Raw genomic sequence first — 23,163 nt, 5'->3', positions numbered from 1 at the left:
TCTTCTTACGTATAAATAAACTAGCTGCGTATAAATATCCTAGCCTTCCTTGATAAATGGGCTATCTAACACAGAAATAATTTTTCAAATCAGACCAGTAGTTCCTGAGAATAGCGCGTAAAAACAAACAAACAAACAAACTCTTCAGCTTTATAATATTAGTATAGATATACTCACAAACACAACACACTCCAAGTCCATGTGCGCAGTCACCAGCCGCGGTTCCTTCCCGCTGTCGACAGTCATACGGGTTCAGGCAAATGCCTGACCGCGCTACTGGGTGCGTGCTCGCGCACTCCCGTTCTCCTCCCACTGGGAAGAAGTTAAGAACTTTGCCGAGCGTGAAGACTCCTGAAAGAGAATGTAAATTATTCGAAGAACATAAGAAAATAATTACATTAAAACCGCACGGTATAAAAAAGGGATTTATAGAATAGCAAACAAATTGATAAACAGAGTCAAATGAGCACTGGAAATGGTTATGGCTTAGCGTAAAATATGTCCTGTATGTACAGTGGTGGACGTTTAATTAGAAACACGTAACACGATGAAGATAAATAATATAACACATTATATTTATTTAACACTAGGTTTCCGCCCGCGGCTTCGCCCGCGCAGTCAAAGAAAAACCCGCATAGTTCCCGTTCCCGTGGGATTTCCGGGATTGCGTTATTTTCCCGGGATAAAAAGTAGCCTATGTCCTTTCTCGGGTATCAAAATATCTCCATACCAAATTTCATGAAAATTGGTTGAGTAGTTTAGGCGTGATTGAGTAACAGACAGACAGACAGAGTTACTTTCGCATTTATAATATTAGTATGGATTTGTTTAACAAAGTATTAAAGATAAAGCATTATTTCATATGTACGAGTAAAAAAACACTCGTTTATCTAGTGTCATATGATTTTTTTTAATTTCAATCAAACGTGAGCATAAATAAAAAAAAGTACGATTTTAAGTGAAATCTGATGTGCAAATATTTGTAGACGAAAAAATATTGGCGGCATTTCAATAGATTTTTAAATTGGGAACCGTGCTGTTTCTTATTTGTTGTCCAGGCTGCCAACACTCGGAAATCAGACTTCACTTAAAGGACTTCACTCGGAAATCAGACTCACACAACTAATACTTTGTTACACAAATGTGATGACTACTTCATCGTGTTACGTGTTTCTAATTAAACGTCCACCACTGTATATCATCTCCTAATACCTAGGTATAGAGAATACGGGGAAAAGCCTACAGGAAATCATTTAAGATACGTTGAAAATACGTACGCCTATATCATACGTTGATTACATATTATCGTATGGAACTATAATTACAACTCTCACAGAAAAGCCGAAATGTTCTAAAATATGAAGCTTGCCATGGAAGGTTCTATAAAAGGCAGAACAATCAAAATAATTATGAGTATATTTTACAACCCCTTTTGGACTTAAAAAGCAAAACAAATTGTATTCCATAGGTGCATAGAGTGGATACAGTTTTGCACATACAGTAGCAAAAATGTCAACGATGGTTCACGAAATCATACCAGAGTATCTTGAATGGTTGCGTTAATCTCCATCAAGATTGGCCACCCGTGACCGTAATCCACCCAGGACATCACCAGTTTATTCCGGTTTATCATCTTGTTAAACCAGATAAAACTAGATTGAACCAGATAGTTATCTGATGAGTTTTTATGACATATATAACACGTTTTAATGCGTCATAGACGGTTACTGTTAATGTTTCGGAAACAACCTGTTTGTGTCATAAATATTAATAAAAATATGGCCTTATTAAAATGTGTGAAATTAGAGAATTTGTACGAATATTTCTTTTAAATTATAAATCTTTTAAGTAAAAGAAAGAATTATAGCGATTTAAAATTGATTTGTCCTCTATTTTTAACACTATATCCCCTGTATTGGGATGTGTGCTTGCTGACTGTACTAAATGTTCAGAATAAAAACTAAAACCAATATTTTGACAAATAAAGATAATTATTTCATTTCGTTTTGTATGTAGCCTTTTCTATATTATTTCAGTAATAATTTGGTTTCACAGAAAGATTCGTATAGGTAAATAACATGATATAACGAAACCCAGATTGGTGCGCTATCAAAATAAGTAATTTATTATTTTAACATTTCAAGTACAACTTGCATAAACATGAAATACTCAGTACATTATCATTAATCATAGAACGAAAGTTAAACAGTTTTTGCGTTGTTAATCTACAAAAACTTCTTTTGTACTTCATTTAAGACGGCTCGGGTTTTTGTGTTCATTTGAAGTATCTTTTTTATCACGAAAGGTGTTTCAAAGAGAATATAGTGAATGCTCTTGATTCTGTTCTTTACAATTTACGTGCATTTAATGAGATTCAAACGACTACCCAATCTTGGATTAGAAATGACGAATGTACTATATACATTCGTCATTATGACTCTACCTCTATGAAAAACAGAGTCGCTTGAAATGCTGAAGCGATTTGGCTAAATTTTAAAGTAATGATAGACAGAAAGTGGGGTTAAATAGATGAACACGGTTTTATAATATTTTGTTGGCACCTTTTTTGGGAACTTACTTGAAAATCATGTCAAATCAAGGCACAATCCAATCATTAACTTCTAAATGAATTCAAAATGTAAAGTCTCACTTACTCTTTCTTTTGAAGTAGGTTGAAAATCAAGTTCACTTCCAAACTAATCTTTATAAGAGAGCCTAATACAAATTTGTTATTATACTAACGAGATAGGTATTATTGCCCGCCGGCCACAACAAACAATATACAAAAAGTTAATTAGGAACGTGATTAGGCATTACTTTTTTCTTGTAATTGATCTGTTGATCATTAGTGGATTAAATAAACAAAATAAGCCTACATTTTTATTGTAGTCTATTATTTTGTTTTCTTATTAATCTAAAAACAATAGAGAAATAAAAATAACTATGATAATTGATATTATTGGAAACAGCACGAGTTACGATATTTTAATAAAACTTTGCAAATAAAGTTCACCAAATTGGTAACATTTAGGAACAATAAACATGTTTGAGAAAAAAAAATGTTTCTTTCTAGACACCTAAAGATTAGAATAGAGTATTTTAAATACTCTTGTCACGTAGAGAAATACTTAAATATATAAACCTGAAATAGTGAAATATATTAAGAGAATTGAAAACATGAAGAGCTATTATATCTTCCAGTCAAATATATAAAAAATCGAGTAGATTACACGCATACATATAAGTGAAGGAAAATGACCGTAAAACCGTATTTTCTCAGAAGTAATTGATGGAAAAACCGCGTGACTCACAGCTCTTTAAGAAAGCATGTCTCCAACTGGTTCCTTTGGCCTAGTCGTGGTTATCACGGATGATCTATAAATTAAAAATAATAAGCCGGACTTGTAGGAAAGTTTCTTGTTGAACACCCTTTGATTTCATCTTTGTGGAAATAATTTTAATAATGCTGCTTATAAAATAAATTGGAAAGATTGTAATGAATATAGGAAGAAAAAATAAAATGTTGTTTTTAAATCCTCGACTTTCGCTTGTTAGGAATAAACACGAAAATTACCGCACGAATTCGAAAATTGTTTTCGCCAGCTGAAAACTGCATAATACAATAGTAACATAATTACACCTACACTAACTGTTTATATTTGAATATTGTTTTTTCGGGGCTAAGAGTGCCGGGACGAGCGCCTAGTTACTAGTACTTCATCATTTTTATTTCAATCTTGATATCTAGTACTTTCTATTATCAAGTACCCAAATATCGTCGTTCCTTTCAGGACGTCCACTGCAGAACATAGGCCTCCCCCAAAGATTTCCATAACGACCGATCACCAGTGGCCTGACTCCAGCGGCTAAATATATGTATATAAATTAAATCCGCTTGCAATGAGAATATTGTTACAAAATATTTTTCAAAATATCAATATAATATTAATCTCCTCAAATACCGACAATCTTATATATAAAAATGAATCGCAAAATGTGTTGGTAAGCGCATAACTCGAGAACGGCTGAACCGATTTCGATAATTCTTTTTTTATTATATTCCTTGAAGTACGAGGATGGTTTTTATGTAGAGAAAACGTAAATATGTACCACGGGTGAAGCCGGGGTGGACCGCTAGTTTAATATAAAATTCAGTAAATAACAGTGTGTACAGATCAAACACGCTATAGATCCGATCTATTGCCCGTACAAGAATCGCAAACAACTTGAAATAAAATTGTTTACTGACGTTAACTTAATACTGTATTGGTATTAAATCTGCTCTTTTGGATTTTCCGCCAGTTTTCACACGCAAAAGTTATCTCTATATTTTATGTTATTTAAATTGATTTTTTTAGGTTTCGTATATACATATATTTTTCTTTTATTTTCTTGTTTTTGAAGTGAAACTTCTTTAGGCGCGTTGGGAGTAAAATTTGAAGGCCGCGTCATGATAATGCCGTCACGTCATGTAGTAACATGTGCTCGGCATACACGCTGTTTTTTTCTGTTATTTTCTACTAACTGTAGCATTTTTTCCCATTTCAATTTAAAACAAAAACTTATAATATTAAAAAAATATGTACTAAGGTAATTTTGCATAATATACTTGGTAGATTCATGTTAAGATAATTTTAATATGTATAGTAAATATAAATAATTATTAAAACTATGTATTTTTATATTATACTAGCGGCCCGCCCCGGCTTCGCCCGTGGTACATATGAAAAATAGATGTTGGCCGATTCTCAGACTTACCCGATATGCACAGAAAATTTCATGAGAATCGGTCCACCCGTTTCGGAGGAGAATGCAGACTAACATTGTGACACGAGAATTTTATATATAAGAAGATTGTAATCGCCCACGTATCGTCGAGATTGCAATCTAAATCCTAAAATAGCCTCTACTTTTTAACACACAAGTAAAACTGTTACCTGAAACTAGTGTACATACACATTAGATTTATGAGTAACTAGCTGCGCTTCGCGGTTTCGCCCGCGTGGCTTCGCTCCTGTTGGTCTTAGCGTAATGATATATAGCCTATAGCCTTCCTCGATAAATGGGCTATCTAACACCAATATAATTTTTTAAATAAGACCAGTAGTTCCTGAGATTACCGCGTTCAAACAAGCAAACTCTTGCGCTTTATAATATTAGTATAGATTTATATACTATACAATCGAATTGAAAGATAGAAGAAAGTTAAAAAATCATTACACACAAATGTAAAGCTCAGGTTCACCTCAGTTCACAAAAAGCAATTTATATAATTCGGTTGATATAAAAGTGACGCCGAATAAAAGCGTTTGGAAATGTAAAAAGAAAAAAAGCAGTTGAAAATCCCACTTCCGTGAACAGTGAAAGTGTTTTGTATTGATTTCGGTCATTTGTCGTGCCTAGCGCATTTTGGGAATAGAGGTAAATTTTATTTGTATGTTGTTTAATCTCTCTGAAATTAGAAGACATCTGTGGAATCCCTAATCATTTTTCTCAATCTCTACTGAGAGTTCAATCTGAAATTCAGCGAAAACTCATACTATTACTACAGTAATTACTATGAAAGCGGATGGAATTTATAACAATAATTATTACTAACTCACTGAAAACTTAAAATTACCTTTAAATTGAATGGATATATATTAAACCAGTTCAATTTTAAAGTAATTGTAATATGAACTGGTTTAGAAAAAATATCCCCCCTAGACGAAGTTGGAATAAAGCTAATCATGTCGTTAAAAATGGGAACGCGTCTATAATAAAGCATTTGAAGTCAAGAATCATCCTTGTGAAAGTGATGTCTAGAAATTTCGATTCGTTATTTTTGCAAATCGACATACACTACTTGATGACTTTGTAGTTTGTGCTTACTAATAGCACAGATAATCTAATAGTGAGATGCAAAATCTCATCGTTGATTGACATGTTAAATTTTAAACTATGATGTAAATATGGTCATAATAAAAATGCGAGAGTTATAAAACAAGAAAAAAAAATGCAACGCTATTGATAAGCATCGACTTTTATGAAATATGTTACTCTATATTCTACGATAGCTATTTAATCTATACATATAATAAATCTGTAGAAGGGTCAATTCTGTACATTGAAAATATTGAAAAAATAAATAGCAGGGGGTGTTACTGGATCGATACCAAACCCAAATATGTGATTAAAAAAATTTTTGTCTGTCTGTCTGTCTGTCTGTATGTGAAGGCATCACGTAAAAACTAACGGTTCGATTTCGATGAAACTTGGTATAATTATACCTTATTATCCTGGGCATAAAATAGGATACTTTTTATCCCGGAAAAATACGTAGAAAAAAAATAAATCTTATTTTTTCTTAATTTTTCCGCGCGGACGGAGTCGCGGGTGGAAGCTAGTTCATAATAAAAAAACATATTTTTTTCTCCTTAATATTCTTTCCTAAAGTTTAAGTACTGTCCCATGTAATCGAATCGAGACTACAATTAAGTTAAAACGCTTCGCAAAGTAGATGTTAATATTAATGACTCTTTTAGTTTGACTTCGGAAAATAATTGGAGTAAAGTTTTGCTTCAACTAGCTTCTGGAATTTGTATTATTTAAAGGTTAAGTTGAAAAAACTTCTGCTTAAGAAATTTTTCCAGGACTAAAGATTACGTTTTTACAATACATAACGCCATGCTTTTAATGTTTCTTTTTGCTATATACGTATGAAAAGTTATATTAATCATTTTGTGAATGCTTAATTGGCCGAAGTAAAGTTTTTTTTATTATTCTGCCCAACATGTCTGTCTTAATTATATTTCTCTTGACATATTTTATGTAACATGTAATAGAGGAGTATAAATTTCAGATATACATAAAAAATCTTAATTCACTGTAGTTTCCCAAACGATTTTGGGAATGTTAGTTATAAATAAATCACAAAATTTTGCTGCTTTTTCAAAAAAAAACATAGAAAATATTAAAGTACTGTAACACATACTTTCTATCGTCAGCTTAGACAGATTAAGCCATATCAGTAAATGCAGACAGGTATAAAGTATACCACGGGGTGAGCGAGTTGACCGGTTTGGTGGTGAGCCTCGTGTACGCATGTACCGGTTAACACTAGATATATGCTACATGTATATGTATGTACTAGTTGTGCTCCGCGGTTTTACCGGCAGTGCTCCGCTACTGTTGGTCTTAGAGAGATAATAAATGGGCTATGTAACACCGAAATAATTTTTCAAATCGGACCAGTAATTCCCGAGATTCAAGAGATTAGCGCGTTCAAACAAACAAACTCTTCAGCTTTATAATAATAAGTATAGATGTATATAATCTTAATTTATATAAAGGGTTAAGGTTTGTATCGCAATATAAACGAGAAACAATTGGATGTTCATATTATGTAATAAAAAAATTCCATGTAGAGTTGTAGAGTAGAACTGTTTAATAAACTTCGAATTTTTATTTCATTGCTACTAATCCTACTCATATATTTTTGCTTTATAGTGCGGTTTTTGTACGGGAGACAGGAAGTGACAGGGTATATATCGAAATTACAAATAATAAATGTCAGTTTTACCGCCAAATTAATATTCGTCAAATATTAAGATCCTCTTTATTTATCCTTTCCATATTTACCCCTTAATTAATGCTAAATCCTTGCTAAATCCAATTATTTTTAACAATCCGTATAACCTTGGATGATCCCTTCAAACTCAATCTCGCTAAACGGCCTGATGCGGTGCACTTTGACGTACTTTCTAGAACACAGTATAATGTGGCATTCCAACTAACGAGAACTAACTGAGCCCTTATAGAGCTCATTACAAGTTTGGATTGTAATTTGACACTGTGCCGTTCTGTGCGCGGTCACTGTGTCGGAAAATTTGGTTTGGAAATGACTTAAAATTTAAGTGCATTGCTTTAATATATTGAAAAAGAATACATAATTAAGCTTTTAGTTTTTCAAATTTATATCTATGCATATTTAATTTTTACCCGACTACGGCAAAGCAAAAGGAGGGTTATGATTTTGACAGGCTATGTATGTATGTATGTATGTTCATCTGTTCCCTCGTAACTTCTAAACTACTTATCAGAATTCGACAAATGACATATCATTAGAAGCGTCTTAATTGTCCGCTGGTAGGCTATATGGGGTTTCACAAAATCTAATGTGGCGCCCTCTAGCGGACAAAACATACAGAGTAAGTAATGTGAATGTGAATGTGAATGTGAATGTGAACATACACAAACACAAACACAAACAACGAACATCGAACAACGAACAGCGAACAGCGAACATCGAACAACGAACAACGAACAATGAACAACGAACAACGAACAACGAACAACGAACGACGAACGACGAACAACGAACAACGAACAACAAACAACGAACAACGAACAACGAACAACGAACAACAAACAACGAACAATGTGAATGTGAATGTGAATGTGAATGTGAATGTGAATGTGAATGTGAATGTGAATGTGAATGTGAACATACACAAACACAAACACGAACATGAAAACGAACAATGAACAGCGAACAGCGAACATCGAACAACGAACTTCGAACAGCGAACAGCGAACAGCGAACAGCGAACAGCGAACAGCGAACGAACAACGAACAACGAACAATGAACAACCATCAACGAACAACGAACAATGTGAATGTGAACATACACAAACACAAACACAAACAACGAACATCGAACAACGAACAACGAACAACGAACAACGAACAACGAACAACGAACAACGAACAACGAACAACGAACAACGAACAACGAACAACGAACAACGAACAACGAACAACGAACAACGAACAACGAACAACGAACAACGAACAACGAACAACGAACAACGAACAACGAACAACGAACAACGAACAACGAACAACGAACAACGAACAACGAACAACGAACAACGAACAACGAACAACGAACAACGAACAACTAACAACGAACAACGAACAACGAACAACGAACAACGAACATCGAACAGCGAACAGCGAACAGCGAACAGCGAACAACGAACAACGAACAACGAACAACAAACAACGAACAACGAACAACGAACATCGAACAACGAACAACGAACAACGAACAACGCACAACACAGCGGACAGCGGACTACGGCAAAGCAAAAGGAGGGTTATGATTTTGACAGGCTATGTATGTATGTATGTATGTATGTATGTATGTTCATCTGTTCCCTCGTAACTTCTAAACTATATATTATATTACTAGCATTTGTTTGTGACTTTACCTGTATTCATGGGCTGATTGCATATAATTCACATCTTTTCGTTCATAGCTTCTTTATTAGTTCATCAATTTTAACACCAAAATAGTACAAAATATAATAAAAAGTAAAAAAACTAAAACCCAACTACGACAAATTTTCATGTTTGGAAAGGCGTAGTCACACGTCACATATACCTATCTACCGTAGCACTTTGACAACGTGTGACTGCGGTTTTCCAAACATGAAAATTTATCTCTACATATAGACCGGGAGATACTAACACAAAATTTCGAGTCATTTGTAACAGGATGGCGGTTCTACAGGGTTCTTAGTACGCAATGACAAAAAGAAAAATGATGGTGTGAACGCTGGTACCGGCGGCTAAGTCGCGTGGGCGTTAGTCGAACTCGTCGGAAAATAGCGATAGTCAAACGATTTGTAACAGTATGGCACTTATTTTTCCTGTAAGTTTGAGGATCAACGAATATAAATACAAAATTTCAAAGATCTAGGTGTTGGAAATCTTCACTTATATAAATTAATAATAAATTTATTTTTCAAGTATGACAGCACTTTTTCCCCCTACTAGAAGTATGGCAAATATAATAATGGTCACATTTTATCAAATACTCTCCAAAAAGCCAAATGCAATACTGGTACAAAAAGATAGGCGAAATAAAAAAAAATTGCAGATTTTCGGCGGTATGGCGACCATTTGGAATCGTCCGAAAAGTATGGCATGGCGATTTTCGTAAATGGCTGCACGACGATGGTTACCTGTGCAAAAGTTAGCTTGGTACAAATGGTTGAATAATTGTTTTTTTTTAAATCAACACATTCGCGTCGGTATGGCGGGCTGTAAGTCATACCGGAAAAGTATGGCATGACACTACCGTCTACTTCTTTTTTATGGGCTATCGGTAAATTCTAAAATTTTTGTGTTACAAATCGTTTGACTTTCGCTATTTTTCCGACGATTTCGACTAACGCCCACGCGACTAACCCACCGGTACCAGCGTTCACACCATCATTTTTCTTTTTGTCATTGCGTACTAAGACCCCTGTAGAACCGCCATCCTGTTACAAATGACTCGAAATTTTGTGTCAGTATCTCCCGGTCTAATAGTGGAATATTGCATACTTCAGAATAGTATTGTATGACATTATTGTCAATTTACAACGAAGGCATCTTGGTAGAGTCTACTGTGTCCATTTACTTGCAACTACATTAGCAACTTTGTTCAGTTCAGTATTCTGAAAATCTTGTTTTATACTTTTTCAGCGTCGTTTTTAAAGTGAAATTTTTATTACATCGTCTCAAACTTTTTGGTCTGTGTAGCGCATGTCGCGTGTATTGCGGCTGCCGAGTAGGTATACCTACTCGGCAGCCGACCGTCACGCGACATGCGCTACACAAAGCAGTGTTCGGAACCGTTCGAACAGTTTCACTTTTACCGTGGTTTCATAAAACCACACAACATTTTTTTGTCGTAGTTGGGTTTTAGTTATTTTACTTTTTATTATTGAAAAGCCTATTTTCTATTTAGCCTGTTTGCTATATAGTTTGCAGTTTGATCATAGCTTAATCCCTACTATATAATATTATCTATAAATGCGAAAGTATCTCTGTCTGTCTGTCTGTTACGCATTCCCGCTTAAACCTCTCAACCGATTTTGATGAAATTTGGCACAGACAATCTTTAGACCCTGAGAAAGAACATAGGCTACCTTTTATCAAAACATCAAGCGGGCGAAGCCGCGGGCGGAAGCTAGTACTGTACAAAAATCGGTTGAATAGTCATCATGGTATAAAAACTCAATAAAAAGCAGGTAGGTACCTATCTATTAATTATCTACCCATTATACTTTATTTAACTTGAAATAATTAAAGACACATCAGTTAGAAAAATATCCTCCTCTTCAACTCCGTTTAACATTACAGGACCGGTTTTGATACATGATCAGGTAATCATCAAAATTTACTGTTCATGAATGTATCTGCTTATAAATGCATGAAGAAATTTTCAATTTAAAAAAGATGCGCCATTACTTAAAAGCGGATAATATTTGATTGTATCATTATTGAATATTGACGTTTTTATAATTGAAAAATAATGAAATAGATTACTTATATAATATAGTGTATACATATCTCTAGAATGTAAAATATTTTTAGTAAATACCTAGTATTTAGATTGAGTGAACAGTCACAAATGATTGCTGATACAAAAAAAAATTGTGCGTGTAGTAGTGTGCGTACACTAGTTACGTGTGTACGTAAGAAGAGAAACTTCTTTATGACCTTATTTTTCAAAAAATAACTACTATATATGCAACTTTACAGAAATACGTCAAATCACGCGTGGTAGGGATTAGAAAAAGATGGCGCGTAACGGAAAAATGTCACGCGTAACGAAAAAATGTTACACTAAATTTTTTTCCAACCCCGACAAAGAACTTTCACTTCAAAAAAATCTTCACGTATCTCTAGTCTCAACTTTTCGATTACAGACGAAAACTTAGCCGCTATACAACGAGTTTTACTAATAAGTAGGTAATTGTGATCACTATTTATTATTTACTCGCAAATCTGCTATAAATAAATGTTTACTCTTAATCTTTCCTAAAATAAACACTGATTTGCATAAAAAACGGGGCGGAAGTAATTTAAAAATAGAACGAAATTTCGCATAGTACACATTTGCCGCCAAAATTCCGCCATTTTGAAGGTCAATCTGAACATTTAGTTACCGTTGTAACTTGGCTGGCAGGACCGGTTATATAATGGACAAAACTGTTAATCATGTTGCTGAAATAATGTCAAAGTGTAGTTTTATTGGCCTAGATTTAATTAGAAATTAATATAAATTAAATTTATTGACTAAAATCTAGATAAATATGTCAATATTAATTTCTTCAGCAACTATTCCACTGTAGCAGGAAGGATTTTATACGGCTATAATCATACACATTTTAACATAGAGCCTTTTGTCTACTTACCTATCTATAGTGTTCCTGCTATTTTATAAAATAAAAAAAAAACATAAATACGACATAGGTACATATTGAATACATAATTTATCACCTAATGAAGTATTGGCCACTGTGATTGGCCACGTTTAACCACCCATCAACATTGAAATTTATACTAAAAATATATTATAAATTCTGTAAGATACCATCAGGACGCATCCTATTCGCATTTTATTACTAAATTAATAATTAATGATTATCAATCGAATCGTTCATCAACTAATGCCGGTCACGAGCTAAATATCCTAAATAATTCAGACCTGTTTCGGCTTTCTCTACAACTCAAGGATTCGACTTGTTCCATAGCTATTAATATAATTGATACAAACAAAAAATGTAATACTCGAAGAGATTATATAAATCAAATAAAACACGTGAAATTTAGCGGGAAAATAAATGAAGCACCATTACAATGGTCAATAATAACTATATAATATAAAGTAATATAAAAATCTGATGCTGCTGCAATCTATTAAATTAGCGCACGGAATTAGTCAAACATAATTATTTTCTCCTAAATCAATTTATAAGCATGCGTAATAGAAGATGGAATGGATGGAATGATGGATGATACAAAAAATTCCATCTTCTATTACGCATGCTTATAAATTGATTTAGGAGAAAATAATTATGTTTGACTAATTCCGTGCGCTAATCTAATAGATTGCAACGTAACATCTGTGTCTAATAATTAAATACACATTTTCTTTTTTAAATGGACAAGGTACAACTATTTCTACTGATCACGTTGAGAAAGTAAGTATTTAATCGACAAATAATAATTCTTTAAATCATCTACAATTCTACAGCGTCTCTAACAAACTTGAAAAATTAAGAAGAATTCTACTTGAATTTGATATTTTAGTTTTATGGCATTCAAATGCTTTATAATTTTTTTTATAAAGAATAGAAAAAAATCGATCACGAATCGGGATTCGAGATCGTCTTCTGCCTTTTGCGGGCGGGCCACTGCTCTACTTGCTCTAGCGAGATCACGGGTAGCCGAGTGGTCAGGATTTGCCCCGAAAACGTAAAACGGGTTCAAATTCCGTCTCGTCATTAATTTTTTTCTATTCCTTTTAAATTTAGAATTGTACTTATTCTAATCTATACTTGTATAATCAAAGATTTGAATTTATTCAACCCACATAAAAATAAATTATTTAAAAATTATTATCCTTCTTCAAATTTATGGGTAATCCTAAATTTTCAAACTTCCTTAAACCGTATAAGGAAAGACGAAAGTTTTTATCACAATAAAATACATGAGGTGTCGCACTCGACAATGCTTTGACCATCTTCGATAAATAATGTCACTTTTTTCTCTTTTCTGACCTATAAATTCGCTTTCACGATGTTTTTGCTTGTAACGGTGAACATCACTGTACCTAAATTGTTTTTATTCAATGGCTTAAATTATTTATGACTGCTTGAAACTTATTTGCATTTTAAAAGTGATATTTTCACCTTTACTTGCTATTTTATAGTTTAAAATATCTCTTGCTATTATATACTATGAAGATTTAGACTTCAATGGCTTCTGAATAACTTTTAAGTTTTAATACAAATTAGGTACTTTAAAATTGCACAATATCCTTCAAACCCATTGAAGTAGAAAAAATAATATATATTTCGCACAGAAGGTATCAGATCATTTTCTTGGCTGAAAAAAAATGGACCAGTAAATCAGGTGGATAATTAATGGAAGGATAAGGATAATTAATGTGTCCACTGTCCATATTTCAAACTAGCTGTGCCCAGCGATTTTACCCGCAGTGCTCTACTCTTGTTGGTCTTAGCGTGATGATATAATATATATACATATAGCCTATATATAGCCTTCCTCGGTAAATGGGCTATCTAACACCGAAAGAATTTTTCAAATCTGACGTAGTTCCTGACATTAGCGTGTTCAAACAAACAAACTTTTATTTCTTTTCAGCGCTATCCTTATTTTTCTCACATTTCCTGTCCTACCGGGTTGCCTGGAAGAGATTTCTGTGTAACAATAAGGCCGCCTATTGTGCAAAATTATTGTACCTTATTAGTTTGTACCACATGTCTGTTTTGTACAATAAAGAGTTATAAATAAATAAATAAAATAAAAAAAAAATGTTGTGTGGTTTTATGAAACCACGGTAAAAGTGAAACGGCACAAAATTATCGTATTTGTACGATAATTATCGTACGGTTCGACCGTCACGCGACATGCGCTACACAGACCAAAAAGTTTGAGACGATGTAATAAAAGTTTCACTTTAATAAATAAAAACTCTTCAGCTTCATAATATTAGTATAGATGATAACACAAGACACATGGCACATATTATTATGTTCCTACATAAGTCAAATTAGGGCCGATTTTTCAATCGCGAGATAAACAGTCTAATAAGTACCCCTCGAATAGATTTATTCAATTATTTATCTAACTCATTACGGCTCGCCTATTTTTCAATCGTGATTTATTTGATGAATAACTATCTGACCAAATATTTCCATATTGGCAGCACTGCTCTCGGAGTGGCGAAACAAACATATTAAATTAGTCAGGTTAGAGCGGGATAGAGTCAAATCTTGCAATTTGTCAACAACCGTCATTATGACTCACGTCAGGAGTGCACTTGTCTTCTATGATTGTTGATTGTTGTTTTGATTCGAGTAAAGAGTTTGGTTAAATTTGTGTTTCAATTTATATATTTTACGATGGAAACGACATACTTAAAGGCAGCGTTCGGCAAATTTTCAATGGCATGGTCATCAGTACTATCAAAAACATCAATTTCAATATGATTTTAATTGATTATAATTATATAGAAAGAGGTTTAATTGTTAATAATTCTACGCTCTATGTTATGACATACGAAAATATCTCAAATTTGACGCGTCAGTTGTCAACTCAAACGCCTAACAGTCGAATAGCGCGCTATCTTGCCGTTGGAGCGGCAAATAGATTTATTCCTCAAATAACGTAGTTATTCGATAGATAAGTCCTATTCGTCTATTGAAAAATTGAATATTTTGTTAACTGAAGAATAAAGTCTATCTAGCTGTTTATCTGGGCATTGAAAAATCGGCCCTTAGAATTATAAAATATGTACATTGCGACAGACGAGTTAAAACTAGATAAAGTTAAAATAAATCAGAACTACATTGGCTTAGGCTTAAATTGTTGTTTTAATGTATATAAAATAATTTTCACATAAATTAATTAGATTTATTGCGTGTTTTGGGCATATTTATAGGAGATTAATACCGCTTACCATATTCATTAATTTTTTCTATAGATTTACAGGATTTTCGACTTAATATTCAATTAAATAAATAACGTTGTATCGGTTATTCATAATTTACTTCGGATACAAAATTGACGATTAATAACATCAAGTTTTTATAAAAGAAACTAGCTTTCCGCCCGCGGCTTCGCCCGCGTTTTCAAAAAAAAGCCGCATAGTTCCCGTTCCCGTGGGATTTCCGGGATAAAACCTATCCTATGCGTTAATCCAAGTTACCCTCTATATGTGTGCTTAAATTCATTGTAATCGGTTCAGTAGTATTTGCGTGAAAGAGTTACAAACATACACATACATATCCATCTTCACAAACTTTCGCATTTATAATATTAGTAGGATTGAATCAATTTACAAACATTTTATCATCTTTCCTACCAACCTTTTTAAATACAGCATTTACGCATTTAAATTGAAAATGTTTTTTTTTTTTTCAAAAATCATCTAAACAAACAACTCTTTCATAATTGTGTTACAACTTTTAGTATAATTTTCTTGTTTTAAATCTACGTACACAAAACATTTGTAATTAACAAATTAATATAACACAACATGTGGTAATTAAACAAAGAGAGCAATCTCAATCTCGAGTAATTGTCGTCACACTTGAAATGTTCTCGCGTGTTCACGCATCAATTATATCAATTTCTATAACGAAAGTGATTTCAATTTTTTACGCGTAACACGTAAGAATGCATGTTAACATAACAAAAAATCAAATATGAATGAAAACATGTTATCTTATTTTCAAATTATCATAAACAATAGAGACTCCGCCCACATAGAAAAATATTACCGCCACATATTATTGACTAGCTGTGCTCTGCGGAGTTACCCGCAGGGCGTTGCTCCTGTTTGTCTTATCGAGATGATATATAGCTATAGCCTTCCACGATAAATGGGCTATCTAACACCGAAATAATTTTTCAAATCGGACCAGTAGTTCCCAAGATTAGCGCGTTCAAACAAACAAACTCTTCAGCTTTATAATATTAGTATAGATATGTACAAGTGTAGTTTGTGTAATTTTGATACTATGAGCGTTTTAATTGATATTTCGATATTGTAAATTGTTACTGAAACCAAACATATAAATCAATCACTATTATAACTAAACACCAGATGTAAATAGCATTGATTTAGATCGTAGTGCAAGATTGAATTTTCCGATCATTTAAGTTGCCGTTACCATGATGTCTTAAAGCAGTATTATTTCCAGTGTGGAAAAATGACAGCTATTTTCGATGGTGGTGCTGTACAGCAGTTATTAAGGGGCTGTTAAGAGCAAATTTAACAGTGATTGCGCTCTCCTTTACTCCCATACAATTGGACAGTGGGCGCAAACGAGAGCGCCATATCACTGTTACTTGGCGGGGTCAGGTCGTAGAAGAAAATAATAAGAAAATGTGTGATTTAAGGAAAAGTGTGGGTCAAATATGACTCGTTAGAGTTTCAGGTATTAATACATTGACTTCGTGTTTTAAATTGCAGACCCGCACGTCAAAAAAATAAAGACATAGAATCGTTTAATGATGATTTTAAGACCAATCTTTGCAATTATTTTCAATCGAGCCGATTTCGTCCAATTATAATATTGGTGTTGTCAGCCCCATAAGCATCATCCATCGAATCGACGACCATTTTTATCTAGTTAGTTGTAGAGTGCTGAGAACTGGTAGAGTGCTAGTTAACTGATCTCTCTACCGTTTACTCTACCCGTGTACAACAGGAAAGAATACTCCTATAAAACATCATGGTTACCCCTAGGTCAACGGTCTTCTAATAGATAATAATATATCGATCTCATGTGTAATCACAGTTTATAATAAAAACATTTAAAAAACTTTTAAGAAGGTACTTTCGCTTGCAATCAAGTGACGCATGTTACCTACTTGATACTTCGTCACATAAAGAATATTTACTATAATGACCATATATTTATATGTTTTAAGCATCATTGAATTTAATTGGTCATTAAAAACATAATTTGGAACTTTATTAAACCTATCCAACTCGTAAAAAAACCTATCTTGTTTCATCTTTTCAAGAATTACTTAAATCTTATTTTTATTTTTATTTAACATAGGTACCTACAATAAGTATATTCCTTCACAATAACATGCAAATGTATTTATTATAAGCATGATATTTTAAACAAAGAAAGAAAAAGAAATGTATATTTTAGTAATTACTGAAATATACATTTCAACAATAACAAACAAACTATGTATTAAAGTTAACTAGCACAAATTCAGGTGCATATAATTTTTGTAGCTGCCTATATCTACATACATACATAGTTAAACAACAACTCAGCCTAAGCCTACAATCCTACAACACGTGCCACAATATACCTACCTACCTATTACCACCTTTTACTCTATCGATCTTTGAGTTTATGGCAAATTGCTCACAGATAGCATCTAGGTTCTAGAAATCGTGATCTTTGCTCGAAGGGTTTAATAGTGTTTGCGATACGAGTTAGCAATTTGACGTCATGTAGAAAGTTCCTAACTGCATTGCAATGCATTTTAATTTTCACGTAAAGAAAATTGTTTGTAAGAGTTATTTATTTTAGTTGAGGTGGATATAATTTTTTTGCGACCACCTCATATTATTAATTTCGATTAATATTTAAAGATAGCATTTTCAAAATATTATTATGAAATGTGATAAATTTACGATCATAAAAATATAACATCTGTAAAAAAATCTGAGAAAGACTTACAGACCGCATTATTATTTCTCATAAATAACAAATATTGTAAACAATATTATTATCTTGTTCAAAATTGACTATAAACTCTTACATACTATATTATTTCTCAATTTATAATACGATAAAACGATAACAATGAAACCAAAATGCAAGTGCACAATAAAACGCAACAAATTATGATATTCCCACGCATTTAAGCCGTGAGTAAAAACGAACGCCTCCTTGTAAGAATAAAAACAATTGCATAAATAACCCGACCTCCTGACCTCCATTTTACAGGTTTGGCATCTCTACGCAAATGTACAACGTTGCTGAATTTACCCTTTTACCAGTATTACTTATATTTTTCGTGCTTTTAACAATCAACGCGTAACTTTTTAATCTAACTAGAGCTATATGTTTTTTTAACGATATCGTTCCATGAAACCAGTGCCAAAATATGCAAGCCACTATTGAAAAAAAAACAAAACTGTCACTGTCACAACAAATGCGCGGGAAAAAGGTTGGACATTTCACGTGCATTTTTTACGTATTTTTTACAATAAATTACAGGCACGTCCGCAACGACATTCAATTCAACCGGTCTAATGCACCTTCAATTTATTATTTATATTATTGCGGGTTTCTTTCCCCTTTTATTGTAAAAGCTACCCTTTGTTCATGTGTTTAAAATAAATTATATTACGATAATGCGTGTCTATGAAATCTTGTAACTGTACCATTGAGATAATATTAATATGGAGACGACACCGCCTACATCACTTATGTTCCGTAATCCTCCATAATGAGCTTTTACTAAATCAGGCACACTTCGCGAACTCTATATCTTCTCTTGTATCGGCTTTTCGGTAATATTTCAAAAGAAAAATAATTATCTGTTCTAAGTTAAATATTTTACAGCATATTCAAAAGCAAAATGATGTCGATAAAAACATTTCAGGTAGTTCGAGAAGTGTGCCTGATTTAGTAAAAGCTAATTTTCACACTGTTTGTATGCATTTCCTGAGAACATTTACTATGGTGGTGTTTATTTTTTTTTACACCATATGAAAGTAGAGATTTCAATGAATAAAAGGCACCCCAAGTTTTTGAAAAAAGCTGATATTTTGACGGGTGACTTTTCGATTGAAAATTAGGTTGTTTTTTTGGTATTAATTCAAAATAAGGCGAAAAAATAAATATTTTCAATCAAATAAATTACAGTATATTTGGGACATAATAAAGTAAGTTTTCACCAAATTTCGTAGGAAAACAATAAATTTTGAAGTAGATAAAAATAAAAAACCAAAAACTTGGATTTTTGAATTTTTCACCTAAATTTTGAGGTTATGTGAAAAAATTGTTAATAAAAAGTTGTAGATCCTTTTATTACCTACAACTTTGCCATTGAACTTTTTTCCGTAGGACTTGTAGTTTTGTCGGAAATCGAGAGAGACCATTTTTTTCTCTTAAAAGCTCCCCCCTCCCACTTCCCGAACTCGGATTGACCGTAATTTATTTTTCCTTACATTTTTATCATATTCCCCTCCTTTTCTAATGGGTTTTTTTTTGTTTCAAAAATTATCTACTCTAGTCTATTACTTATAATTATTTCTCATATTAATATATTTAATTAAAATACTATAAATTCTGCAATCATTATTATGGATTAGGGTGACAGTGAAATAGAAACATTATGCGACACGGTTGAACCTGCTCATCGACTGATATTTAGGCGCTTTTATCACGAACGTGATATATTTCGACGTCTCATTAAATATATTTTATATCGACCCGCCCGCGGCTTCGCCCGCTTTGTCCAAACCAGATAAATGATATAATAAAACATTCCTCGAGAATCCTTATAAATATAATATAGTTTTGAAGATATAATGTATGCTTATAACATAAGCATATATATTGAAACAAAAAAGGCGACTTTGTTTGATACTATGTACTATGTAGCGATGTTCTCATCGTTACTAGATATTATCAGACATATTTGGAAGACGCTCTAGCTTCTTATGTGATACATAACAAGTGGTGTAGCACTCAGGAATCACGTGTAATATATCCAATGGTGAATTTTGTTTAATCAGTCGAGTAACTTTTGTGTTAAATTAACTTTTAACAATTAAATAGTTCCTGATAGTTGTCGTTGTTATAATCCCAAACGTCGAAATGAAGGAAATATTGTTATACATTTTCAAAAGCAAAAAAACATTACAAAACACGACGAATAAATTTGTAATCTAGAGTAGTTAAAGCAAGGCGAAATACAACAAAAGAACTCCTTTACTAACAACTTACAACCGCTCGTATGTACGCCCCCTTATTACCTGACCATAAATATGCAATAGTCATCCAGACTGTCTACTTTCTTTAACAGGACTTTGCGATTTTATAATGTAATAAAACTATTTATAATCATTGATTTGTTGCATTTAAATATAGCAATTACAAGTACTCTACAGCAATGCAATTTATAAATATATATTTGTATATTTTATAGAATAGAAAAACAAAGAAAACCTTTTTTAAATGTCCTACTACTGTAAACATTGTGTAGATTCCTAATGTGGTATTAATTAGGTGCCTAAGTTATTCTATTCATTTAATCCATTAATATTTAAACTTTATACTTTTTTGTAACAGATCTTTGTGGCCATGTAATGTTAAATTTAGTTAAATACAAGATTTTAATATAAAGGAAATAACTTACTATTAGGTACTTAGTCTGCATAGATGTAGAGACGTGTGTTGCTCATAGAAGCCAAAATTAGGTACTGAATATTATGCAAATAGGTTTAGAATACATAAAATAACTAAAGTAAGTAGGTATAAAGGTCTGAATACACGAAAAATTTTATAATTACATATTCATAACTCAACAAAGCTCGCACGTATCGAAACGTCAGAATTAATCTCAATTAATAGAACCAAGCACCGCATTTTTGTTGTATAATCATTTCATCGGGTATTCAAAAAAATAAAGAAACATCTACGGAATGATGTATTATATGCTAATTCATAATTGCTTTTGTTAATGCTATGGATTTATTTATTTTATTTATAAAAATTATACGACGACTACTACCTACTTCAGAGCAATCCGCTTTTTAGTTGTCTGGTAGAAATCGCTCATGAGCTTAAAGACCACCTACTGTACCCTTACCATTTCTGCTGTTTTTTTTTCTTCTGTTAATTTCATTTGTGTGTAGGTATAATAAACATTATTTATAGTTCGATGGTAAATAGCCTACATACTGCTCGATAGTGTACCAGTAGATATATTATTATGTACAGACGACAAGCGCCTTTTCTATGTCTCCTTACCCAGATTTATATATATTTTATTTTTCAAAATCTGACACTCTCCTACTAAATACTCACAATTAAAGTTTTTTTGGACTTTGAAAATATAATGCTTTTTATAAATATTTTCTTCAACCTAAATATTGTTTCATCGGTTGCTCTACCTGCCTTGCGAGTATCTATGAATGCTAAACCCCTTTAAAATAATACATACATATTATTATGACAAGCCGTTTAAGTAGAAATTTATAAGGTTTTAAATTATTATAAGTAGTTCTGGACATATTATTAAAGACTCTATTTCTTGGATGCTTTTAATAAAGACGCAAATAAATAAAAGTAGAGTATCTTTCCTTTTTTTCAAAGAATTTATGTAGATTGTATAGGTACGTAGAGAACAAATAATTATTTTGGTTCGTTTGCTCTTCTGTAATTGAAAACATTAATCCAAGTCAAGTTAAAGTTAGATAGCTCGCTAACTCAGTTAGTCCTCTTTATCATGAGTTAGATCGATACAAAACATAAATTGAACGTATTTTGTATACATTATTAATGAAGGTAACCTAACGACCTTGATGTCATAGATAATTAAAGTTCAGTTCAGGCTTATACACTTTCTGCCCATAATAATTTCAAATTACTAATAAAATGTAAAAAAGTTCAAGACATATTTTGTATAGGTAACATTGCGCGCATATATTAATATATTAACATGCTTAATGATCCGGTGAAAATTATGAATGACAAGTAATTTTACAGTACAGTTAGATTTCTAATATTTATGCTGGGTTGCCAGTTATAATTGCCTTGTTTTATTTGTTGATTTCAAACTTACCGTGTCCAAAAAATCCACGTTTTTCCACGACCGCTGAATCATTTATTTTCAAATTATTCGAATGGATATCTCTCCAATTATCAACTTTCCTCTTAAATTTAGTTCGACCATTACTCGAGGCACAATCACAAAAACATAAAAATAACATCACAAACAAAATCACTGAACATTTTAATCGAAATAATTTCGTAAACATTTTCGTCGATTCATAATTGTATTAAAGGTATATTTCTTTGGCACTAAAATTAATTTTCTATGTATATTAAAACTCATTTGTTATATACTCTTTGGTGAATTAAAAATAATAAATGTCATATTTTCCCGCGTAATTTCTTGGAACATACTTTGAGCGGCGGCGTGTGCGCGGCGTCTTTCACTATACTGACTCGACAGGTTTGCGTCGACTACCGCAAGCGAATTAGTACAAACTACAAAATGAATGGCAAAAAACATCATCCACTCTGTTGTGGTTTTCTTTTTAGGGTTTAAATGTTGATTGTGGTTCAAACTTCAAAGACAATTCTTATCATGAGGGAAAGTAATTTTAGAACTCGAGTACTAACCCAAATTGGTACCTACTCCAATAACCAATTACTATATTATTATAGTTTAAAAATTGCATTCAGATTTACTTATTAGCTAAAGTATTTATAACTTAAACATCACAACGTGATTGCAATTCTGAAAATATTTATTTTTTATTTAATGCAGGTAGGTAACTTACCGTTGCGCTACATAGAGACAGGATTCCTGTGGCGTCA

At 32.5% G+C, this 23,163-nt stretch overlaps 1 protein-coding gene across 2 annotated transcripts in view; it reads right to left on the bottom strand.

Moving 5' to 3' along the window:
* Nucleotides 1-22,814, bottom strand: part of LOC149900967 (uncharacterized) — a 38,107-nt gene extending 15,293 nt beyond the window's left edge. For both annotated transcript variants that reach the window (XM_090111865.1, XM_090111866.1), the window contains exons 1-2: nt 22,403-22,814; nt 178-351 (exon numbers count right to left, since the gene is read on the bottom strand). In XM_090111865.1, coding sequence (XP_089967991.1) covers nt 178-351; nt 22,403-22,598 — 370 coding nt within the window. In that variant the 5' untranslated portion in view covers nt 22,599-22,814. The remainder of the gene's footprint in view (nt 1-177; nt 352-22,402) is intronic.
* Between the last annotated feature and the right edge of the window lie 349 nt (nt 22,815-23,163).

Source organism: Colias eurytheme, chromosome 17 (genome assembly GCF_061535395.1).
Source record: "Colias eurytheme isolate Ceu_HAF_F1 chromosome 17, ilColEury1 Martin Lab GWU primary, whole genome shotgun sequence".
Taxonomy (NCBI): domain Eukaryota; kingdom Metazoa; phylum Arthropoda; class Insecta; order Lepidoptera; family Pieridae; genus Colias; species Colias eurytheme.
The sequence above is the reverse complement of the archived record's forward strand: the minus strand, read 5'-3'. Positions and strand labels throughout refer to the sequence as shown.